This window comes from Cricetulus griseus, chromosome 6 (genome assembly GCF_003668045.3).
Source record: "Cricetulus griseus strain 17A/GY chromosome 6, alternate assembly CriGri-PICRH-1.0, whole genome shotgun sequence".
Classification (NCBI taxonomy): Eukaryota; Metazoa; Chordata; class Mammalia; order Rodentia; family Cricetidae; genus Cricetulus; species Cricetulus griseus.
Genome location: NC_048599.1, coordinates 21,445,079 through 21,455,180, shown reverse-complemented (window position 1 = coordinate 21,455,180; position 10,102 = coordinate 21,445,079). Strand labels below are relative to the sequence as shown.

General features: G+C 52.4%; 1 protein-coding gene across 1 annotated transcript in view; it reads right to left on the bottom strand.

Annotated features, from left to right (window-relative positions):
- Positions 1 to 463: 463 nt before the first annotated feature.
- Positions 464 to 10,102, bottom strand: part of Tgm2 (transglutaminase 2) — a 29,026-nt gene continuing 19,387 nt past the window's right edge. Inside the window, exons 10-13 of the mRNA XM_027421252.2 lie at positions 7,759 to 8,028; positions 3,932 to 4,092; positions 2,878 to 3,014; positions 464 to 2,020 (exon numbers count right to left, since the gene is read on the bottom strand). Coding sequence (XP_027277053.1) covers positions 1,870 to 2,020; positions 2,878 to 3,014; positions 3,932 to 4,092; positions 7,759 to 8,028 — 719 coding nt within the window. The 3' untranslated portion in view covers positions 464 to 1,869. The remainder of the gene's footprint in view (positions 2,021 to 2,877; positions 3,015 to 3,931; positions 4,093 to 7,758; positions 8,029 to 10,102) is intronic.

Genomic DNA, 10,102 nt, shown 5'->3' with positions numbered 1-10,102 from the left:
TCAGCTGTCATTTCTCAGGTACTGGTCATCTTGTTTTTGAGATAGTCTCTAATTGGCCTAGAGCTCACCAAGTAAGCTAAGCTGTTTGGCCAGTGAACTGAAATTTATATCCCTAGAACTGGGCCTATAGATGGGCACCACCATACCATGGTTTGTTACCCCAGCACACAACCAAAGGTGACCTTCATGTTAAGCCAAGCAGATAAGGAAAGACAAGGAAGGGTATTCCTGGCACAGGGAACAGCATGCAAAAACTAAGAGGTACATGAGAGGAAAGAACACTGGGGGACACAGGAAGTTCCTGGCTCTGCTAGTGGGAGGGCTTAGTGTGTAGATCCTTGAGTGCCAGGAAACTGTAGGGCCAGGTTAAAGCTTGGGTGAGGAAACAGGGAGTGGGCACAGGTGTGAGCGAGCCTCTCCACCCCCCCCCCCAGAAACTCCCAAAGGATAAGGGCAGACCTTGTTTTAATGTGAAAAATAGACCTTTATTTCAGTGCTCACGTGTGCTTCAAAAGAATGCCTACTGCCTGCTTGGAACCCAAAGCTTGCACAAACCAACAGAAGCAGAGCTGTGTGGTAATGGGGCAGACACATGGCTCACGGTGCAATTCTCTGTGTAAAGCGGAAAGTGTTAAAGGCAACAGTGTGATTCTCCTCAAGCTCTTCTCTGGGATTTCAGGGAGTCCCAGATCCTCTGATCTTGTCACCCAGAGAACGCTCCCCTGCTCTGAAGTCTTCCAGTTTGAGGGCCCAGCCATGGAGAGGTAGTAAGGGATGGTGACCCATAGGCTCCCATGCTTTCTTGTAGACAAGTGTTGTGCCTGGGGGGTGCAGGCTGATGGAGGCGTGGCCCTGGTGGAAGTGACCAGCAGGGACAGTTAAGGCTCCTCCTGTGAAGTCTAGGCTAGGCACTGCAGGCAGCTTATGAGTAGTTCTGGAACTGCATCTGAGGGGCCCGGGCATAGGTGAGAAGCAGGACGGTCCAGGTCCAGGCCTGGTGCTACTGCCTCCTTCCCAGCGTGCCCTGGACCTGGGTGGCAGGCTTCAGAAGCATAGGACCATAGGACTCTGGAGATGGGATCACCAATCATTGCTTTGATGAAGAAGCATCAAGCCCAGAAGAGGAGGGTAGAGTATGGCTCTCCTTGGGGTTCAACCCTAGGCTCCGACTCCCAAGCTCCCCAGCCTCGCTGCCCTTTCTTTACCTCCTCACGACAACTGTGTCCTTCCAGATTGGTCCCATGTGGCCTCTCTGACTCTCTCAGGTCAGGGCTGATGTCACAGATGGAGTACTAGAGTTCAAGCTAGATGGCACAGGCCCTGTTTCCAGGCTCGCTCACTGGTCATGCAAGTGATGGCCAGCCTACTGACACAGCACAACATGGGCAGCCTCGGTTTCCATCCTGCAGTTTCTCGTGAACTTTAAACAGGCTGGTGGCCCTGTGAGAACTTGAGGTGCCTAGTACATAGTAGTTCCCTTTCAGAGGGGAGGTGGCTGGGATACTGATGGCCGGGGCAGCTGATTCCTTCATTGAGCCAGAGGGCTCACCATCCCTTTGCACTTTCTCTGACGATCTAGGGACAGTTTGAACAACACAGGGTGCTGGCAATGGTTCTCCTCTTCCCCCAGCTCTGGTCTGCCAAGGCTAGGGATCCCACTGTGTTGGCATCAAACATTCCTCACAGCTAAGGGGACAGATGGGGAACTAGACCAGAGGAACAGAATGGACAGGAAGTGCATTTCCTTCCAAAGAGCCCCCAGGCAGCCATGTCAACCTGAAGGGGTGAAGTTGCTCATTATCTCGGGATAAAGACCAGGTTGAGTTGAGGGTTGGCAGCAGGTGAGGTGGAGCTTGGTGAAGGGGTTCCTTAGGCTGGCCCAATGATGACGTTCCGGTAGCCCTTTACAGACTTCAGCTTGTCACACTGGAAGTTCACCACCAGCTTGTGGAGGCCAATTTCAGTCGGGAAGAAGTCGACTCTCACCTTGCCCACTTCTCCTGCTGGCACTGGGTCTGGGCTGAAGAAAAAAGAGGGTGAGGAGACAGGCCCGGCTGCCATGTGAAGCATGGGGCACCCGTGAAGAGACACAAAGACTTAGGCCAGGGCCTCCGAGGAGGACGACTAAGGCCAGTATTGATGATGATGGGTCCTTCTCATGGCCTATGCAGGACTTATAGAGTTGGGCCTTCTAGAGTGGGGTGTGTGTGTGTGTGTGTGTGTGTGTGTGTGCGCGCGCACACACACACACACACACACACATTTCAGTGTGTACATAAGTTTGGGTGTGTATGAGACAGTAAGTGTATATGCTCATGTGTGTACATGTATGAACAGGTGTGAATGGGAAAATTGCTTGTGGATGGGCAATCATATGTGCCCATGTGTGCTGGCAGTAGGTGGTGGGGGAGGGGTGACATGGACATGCTCGGTGGCTACAGGAAAGACAACACATCATCTGGATTGTGCAGCACTCCATTTGTTTTGCTTGTGCGAGCTATATGGCACTGGAAAAGAAAAACAGCATGTGTTCCTACACGGGCGTGTATAGATGCGAATAGATGAAGACACACCCATGCCTGTGTGTACCCTTATGCACAGAGACATGTGTGGGCACCCATGGTCTGTGAGGACTCCGGAGGCAGCCCACTGTGACTGATGTGTCTTGGGTCAGGTGTGTGCTGGTGTGGGAATGCTAACTGCAGTTAGCACACTGTGAGAGGTGAAAGGGCGTCTGTGGGCACTCTGGCTTGGGGTTTAGGGTATAGATGCAGGTGAACAGGAGATGAGTGGCCTGGGCTGCAGGCTGGGCTGGGTTCAAGGGCACCTCCTGGCTCCAGCCTCCTCCTCTCTGAGACCTAGGTTCCCAACACTTACACTTCCACAGACTTCTGCTCCTTGGTCAGGCCAGCCCCCTCCACAGTGAAGATGCAGTCATTCAGGGGCTCAGAGAGTGGATTCCTCAGAGACACCTCAGCCACCAGCTTGCGGTTCTGCTTGGGCTCCCCCAGGATCTGCAGGGGGAGGGGAAGATGAAGGTTGGAGCAGGGGGCCAAGCTGGGTGCCTACAGAATCTGTCCCAGTGTTTGCTAAATGAAGCTGTTCCCAGCTCTGACATGTCCAGTGCCTGTTTCCTATCTGCAAAATGCAGGTGATGGCTACTCCCTGGCTCTCTTTCATGGAGCTTTACTGAGGCTTCCCAGGACCCTGGGGGTATATGAAGGGACTCCTGTGTCCCGGGGTCCGAATCTGACAGGTCAGGACTGGAGCTTACTGACCTTGTCCTTCTCTACTGTGTGATATTGTGGAAACTGGACCCTCTCTGAGCTCTATGAAAGCTGCCAGTTCTTCAGGACAAGGAAGCTAAGCGTGCAGCCCTTGGCAGATCCAGTGACTACAAGGCACTCTAGAGCAACTGCATCTGGGGCTCAGGGGCACCTCAGAAGAGGGATAGGAAGAAGATGGTGGTGATGGCACAGTTCGCTTTCACCTAGTCTCCAAACATGCAGGGCACACCCCAGATGCTTCCTGTGGCCACACTTGGATTCTCACAGCATTCTGAGTGCCAACATTGACCGGGTCCCACAGAGGAGTGAACTGGGGCTCAGAAGGGTGAAATGGCATCTTCAGTGCCACCCAGGCACAATCCTGGCCCACCATACTTGCCTCCCTTCCCTGGCCCCAGCAGTATCACCAAAATGGGTACACTGGTTTTTTAAGGATACCTGGCTATCCCCCAACCCCAGGGCTCTAAGAGCCCTTTCCAGAGGCTTGAGTCCTGCATTCTCTTAGCTTTCTGATACCCCCTTTCCACAAGGCTCCTGAGGCCCAGAAAGGCTCCAGGCTGCAGGGAAGCAGGTGTGTGCATATATGCAGGCTGCCTCTTCCCCAGCCGTGGGCTGTCTGTCCTGGGGCCCCATATGCTCCTTACCCGGATCTTGATTTCGGGATTCTCCAGGTAGAGGTCTCTCTCTGCCAGTAGGTAACTGTTGGAAGCTGGCTCGACAAGGAGACCCCGCACCTTGATGAGGTTTGATTCTGTCAGGCACTCACTGTACTTCTCGTAGAGGATGCGAAGGGGGATGGTGTTCTCTGTGATGAGGAGAGGGAGGGCCGTGTGATGTGTGAGTTGTGAGGGCTGGATCCTACCAACTGCAGCGATTATAGACATGCACCACCACACCTGGACAGTACCCAGAGCCTCATGCGTGCCGAGCAAGCACTCTCTCACTGAGTAGCATTCCCAGTTTGCCTCTGTTCCTTCGAGCCGATGAACTGGCAAGTGTCCACCTTCTAGGACCTATTAATAGTACCTGAGCAGTATAGGAGGCTAGGAAGGGTTTCCTGAATGGGACATAGAGGCACCAGGCTGCTGCAGCGGGAGGACAGCAGCTGAATGCCAGACACCACACCTCTCCCAGTGCCTCCCATTTTACCTTCTTGACAGCCCAAGCATGGCTATGCTTGGATCATCACCTGGCTTACAGGCAAGGAAACCAAGGCTTGGGCAAGTAAAATGGTATTGCCATACATCATCGCACAGCTGAACATGCCACCCAGGCATCTGAGTCAGATCCCCGGCATCACCTGCCCTCTGAGGGTGAACTCACTCCCCACTGAGTCCACAGCCTTGACCCATTTTATAGATGAACACATGCCTCTGCCAGGAAGTGCTCACCAACCAACCAGTTGGGGTCACTCAGCATATGAAGGGCAGAGCTCCAACCAGAGATGATTGCAGAAAAATGGCACATAGCTTAGGGACTGAGAGTGGGCTTAATCTCATCTTTCTGGCAAGAAAACGAAGGCCTGGGGTAGCAAAGGTCTTTCAGATGAAGGAAGGTTTCGAGAAAGGAGCCAGAGCTGGGATCTGGCTTGCACAATGCATTCTGTTTCCTCTTTCACTGAGGTCCAGGACAAATCCCTTTCACCACCACCACCATCACCATTATCTTTGGCTAAAAGATTTTCAAACTAACACCATAATAAATATAAATAAATACCAACAAACTCTTGCTCCCTGCACTCTAGCAGGACATTGATGTCACAGGGGCCAGGGCTAATTGATAATGAGGGGACTCACAAGGGCTGTGGAGCCAAAGGCAAATTAGCACGGAGCTGCTCCCACCATGGGGCTGCCACTCAGGTCAGCTGGAGGATTGACAAAGCTGAGGGACAATAGCCTTCTCATTGTTGGCTCAAGCAGCAGGTGGCACAGGCTTTAGAAACTAGGCAGTGGGGTGGCCTTCCCAGCTGCATCATCCCCAGAGGGATCTACTCCAGCCTGATGACATGATTGGAGAGCAAAGCCCCCACCCCACCCCCACCCCCATGCCCAGGGGGACAAAAGACTGGAATGAGCAGCCCCACCTTGGGGGCATAATAGAAAGAGGAAACAGTGGACACGAGGAGGATGTGGCTACAACTGTGGGCTTTGGCAGAATGCCAGTCCAGGCCAGGTCCTGGAGAGCCAATGTTCACAGGTCAGTAACCAGGCCTTGGCCTTGGGACAAATGCTGGCTGGGAGGAGAAACTGAATGTGGTCAGCCTTAGTCCTCCCTTGAACATTATGCCCTGTTCTAGAAGGTCCCCTGGGGATGGTCCCAGAACCACACTGACTACTTTCCTGACCTGCTGGTGGCTGAGGGAGGAGAGAGAGAGAGAGCTGGGTGGAGGAAGGGGAGAGCAGTTGGGCTGCGGTCAGGCTGGGACAACTGGACTCCATTCAACTGTCCTGGGCCTGGCTTCCTGTCCATTAGCACATGGAAGTACGTAGATTGTATCATCAAAGAGCGATAATCGCCAGCAATGCTGCCAAAGAGGGAGAAGAATCCATCTCAAGTGCTCCTTGGATTTGGAAGCCCCAACAGGCCATGTTGGACTAGCTGTGCCTTCCAGCCAAAGCCCAGCACACGGAGCTCCTGTCCTGTCCTTCCTGTTCCCTGTGCCGTCCCTCATGGATTCCTGGCAGGCAAGACACCCTCAATTGAACCATGTGCCTGGCTGGAGCTCCTGCAATACAATGCAGGCGCTCTGATGCTATCTGTGGGGCAGAGGTGACTCCACGGCTGAGAGTAAGGCAACTGGCATTTAGGCTTGGCCCAGGTTCATCACTGTCTCCCTCAGAGTAGCTCATTTAAAGGCTCAAGTGACTGTTATTGGCTGGAAGGCCTTAAAAGATGGACTGACCTTTGTACAAATGGGGGCCTGTGACCTGTATGGGAAAGAGAAACGTCCAGGGCAATAGCAGCAGGTGGTGGCAACTAGAATTTGGGTATCCAGGCTACCCCATGTAGCCATGGTGATGAGGCCCTGCCCCTTACTCTTGGGATCCAGACACCGTGGTGTCAGTTGTATTCTTCCCATGCCATCAAGGTGGCAGAGATACCCTGAGCTGATCCTGCCTCCTGTCACCACAGTGCTAGGAAAGACCCGGCCTCTCAGTCTCTCTGGATGTCACACTGAAGCAGAAGCAGGGCACCAGGTCCTGGCCACAGTGACTCCCACATCTGCTCTGAGTCCCCAGATCTGTTCATCAGGTGTGTGTGTTGCTGCCTCACACGAAGGGTGTGGTCACCTTGCCAGCCTGTGCACTGTGCACTGTGAAGGTGGTAGAGGCGAACGCCATGTGAGTTCAGCTGGCTTTGGAATGCATCTTTCAAAAGTGTCAGTTCTGGGACCCCAGCCTGGGGCTAAGGGGGCTTTCCAGGCCTGGGAGAGAAGAGTGAAGGGCTGGCTTCAAACACAGGCCTGTCTGCCCAGGGAAGCTGAGCTATGCCAGTGCTGGGTGGAGGGCCTGGAGTGCTGTGTGTAGGCAGGGGTGGGAGTAGGGAGAGCTTGGGCCTCCCCCTTCTTTAGGCAGGTCACACTGGCTCTTCATTACTGAGTGTTGCTAGGAAAACAGTACATGAAATCCACACTGACCAGTGATGGATAGGCTATGGAGATGGACTGTGTCCTGGCACTTTGCTATCTCAGTGTGTGACCTCAGGGCCCAGAACAATTTTAGGAGAACATGGAGGAATGGAATTAGCTGTGGCAGAGGAACAGTGTCTGGGAAAGTCAGCAGGGTCATGGGAAGATGCCATGAAACAAGATAGGCTCAAACTCCTGACTTGACTACTCTGTGTCTCCGTCTCCTCATCTAGAAAATGGGTGCAGTGATGGAATCCACACACCTTTGTTTTTTGCTGTTGTTGTGGTTGTTGTTGTTATTGTTGTTATAGTTTGTTTTTTTGAGACAAGATCTCACTATGTAGCCCAAGCTGGCCTCAGACTGTCAATCTTACTGCCTCAGCCTCCAGAGAACTGGGATTGCAGGTATGCTCCATCATGCTGGCTCCCATTTCTCTTTTAGATGTAAGGATTAAGCATGCTGGGAGGCTGGGGAGTCCACTCAGTCTCAGCCTTGCAAGCATGAGAACCTGAGTTCTATCCCTGGAATGAACACAAGTGGAAAAAAAATGCCAGGCTTGTAATTGCAGTGCTGGGAGGAGTGGGGGTCCCTAGTCAGGACCTTGGGACTAGCTGGCTAGTGAGAGACCCTGTCATATACAATACAAGGTGGATGGTGCTTGAGGGCCGACACCTGTGGTGCCTTCTGTTCCCCCCTCACACAACATACACACGCATGCACACACGCACGCACGCACGCACATTAACACACCATGGTACTAAGAAAGTGCTTAGCATGGTGCTTGGCCCTGGTGATGCCAGGCAGGGGTCTGGGAGGTGAGACACACACGGGCAGAGCCTTACCAGAGAAGGGATCCAGGGTCAGGTTGAGGTTCTCAGTGCCACACTCAGGCCCCAGCACCCCATTGTAGCTGACGGTGCGGGCACAGAGCAGGAGGTGACAATCACGGCTCTCAGAGGTGTCATTGCCGATGTGGGCAAACACATCAAAGTCGTTGCCCATGTTCATGCTCTCGCCCACACGGATCCTCATGGCCACCCCTGTCTCCTCCTTCTCTGCCAGTTTGTTCAGGTGGTTGGCCCTGGTGAAGGCTTCCCTCTCCTCCGGTGACCCTGTACAATAGGGAAGAGAGCTCTGATCTTACCTGCTACAATGGGAGAGGCTTGCTGACCTTTCAGAGTCCTGATGACTCCAAGCAGGCCCAAGGGAGCCAACCCCCTCTGCACTTCTGTGCTAGGAAGAGGAAGTTGGATCTTACTCTCCACAGCTGAACTCCTATACTACCCTCAAGATCCACCCTTAAGCAACCCTTCCCCCAAGAAAGTTTTTCTTGCCATTCCTTCCTCGGTTGCTTTCCTTTTATGTTTTTACCCCTCCCCCCCCCAGCAGCTCAAGAGTCAAGGTTGTGCCACATTTAGAGCTATGACAGTGGCTGGTGCACATGAACCAGGGACACAATGATTTGTTAGTACAGGGACTACTCCTCCTGACTGCCCTTCCCTCCTCTTCCTATTGTTGAGGTCTCCAGCGGAAATGACCATTTCTTCCTCTGTGTTCCGTCCACCCTCTCTCCTGTGTGCTCTTTCCTTTTCTTCCCACTGTTATTAGGTACACAGCTGTTTTTCATTTGTAAAAGATTTATTTATTGTATGTGTATGGGTGTTTACCCGCATATATGTATAGGTACCATATACATGTCTGGGGCCCATGGAGGCCAGGAGAAGGGGTCAGATTCCATGAAACTGGAGTTACCAATGGTTTGAGCCACTGTGTGCCTGTGTGTTGGTGCGTGTTTAGGGTGTGTGTGTGTGCGAGTGCGCATGTGCTCGCGCGCATGTGCTCGCACTACACTTTGTAGGTGCTGGGAAACAAACCCTGACCCTTTGTAAGAGCAGCAAGTACTCTCTCAGTTGCTGAGCCATCCCTTCAGCCCCACCTGTTTTTCTATTAGTCTATCAGCCTGAACTTTTTGAAGTCCAGAGATAGCATGTTTTTTTCTGCCTCCTCCTTTCCAACTAAAGCATGTCCAGACAGTACCAATCAATCCCCAGACAGCCTTGGAATCAGTGGGGGCCAGGCCAAAGCAAGGACTGCAATATTTCAGTCAGCTCAGTAAGTGTTATGGAGGTTGGCACATGGTGAGACTTGGGAAACCTCTATCATACCGAGTGGGCTGGTGGATTTGCCCTGTCAGTCTTGCAAAACCTTTTCCTTACTGATTCTCCATTAGGGAGAGAGAGATGCTGCCCTCTGGGTGGGATTGAAACTGTTACTATCCAGTTTCCAGGAATCCACCTCATGGCCTATCTGGACGGCTAGCTTTTCTAGTACGGATGTACTGGAACAATGGTCTACGTATAGCTAAAGACCCTGCCCCAACACACCCCATTAATAACATAAGACGCAACATGGATATTATTAATTGCCCTCCTGAGATCCATGTCTCCCCTATTTTGCAGCTATGCTCTCCAGCTTTACTGAGAATTAAATCAATGAAAAATTGAGACTTACAAACTGGAGGGACAAGGAGGAAGGCATGGGTCAGTCAGTGCCTGCTGTGGACCCACTTTAGATTCTTAGCACCCTTGTGAGAGCCAGGCATGGTAGAGCATGTCTATAACCCCAGTGTTGGGGAGCTAAAGATAGGAGGATCCAGCCAGCTTAGCCAACTGGTGAGCTCTGGCCTCGCTGAGAGACTCTGACTAAAGAATAAGGTAAGGCTGGAGAGATGCTCAGAGGTTAAGAGTACTTCCCGTTCTTCCAGGGTACCTTAAACCAGTTCCCAGCACCCACAGCAGTCACCCCACAACTGTCTGTAACTCTAGTTCCAGGGCCTCCAGCACTCTTTTCCGGACTCCTTGGGCACGTGTGCGCGCGCGCGCGCGCGCACACACACACACACACACACACACACACACACACACGCTTCATATGAATAAAAAATAAGTCCTGTAAAAATGGAGCGCAATAGAGGCAGCCAACATCATCTCTGGCCTCCACATACATGCATATATGTGCATGGGCATATGAATATGTCCACATGAACACACACATACACCACATTCTATCTCTCTCCAGGCCCATTTTTTTTAAAGATGAAGGACCTCAGAGTTGGAGAGATGGCTTAGTAGTAAAGAGCACTGGCTTCTCTTCCAGGGGACCTGGGTTCAATTCCCAGCAACCACA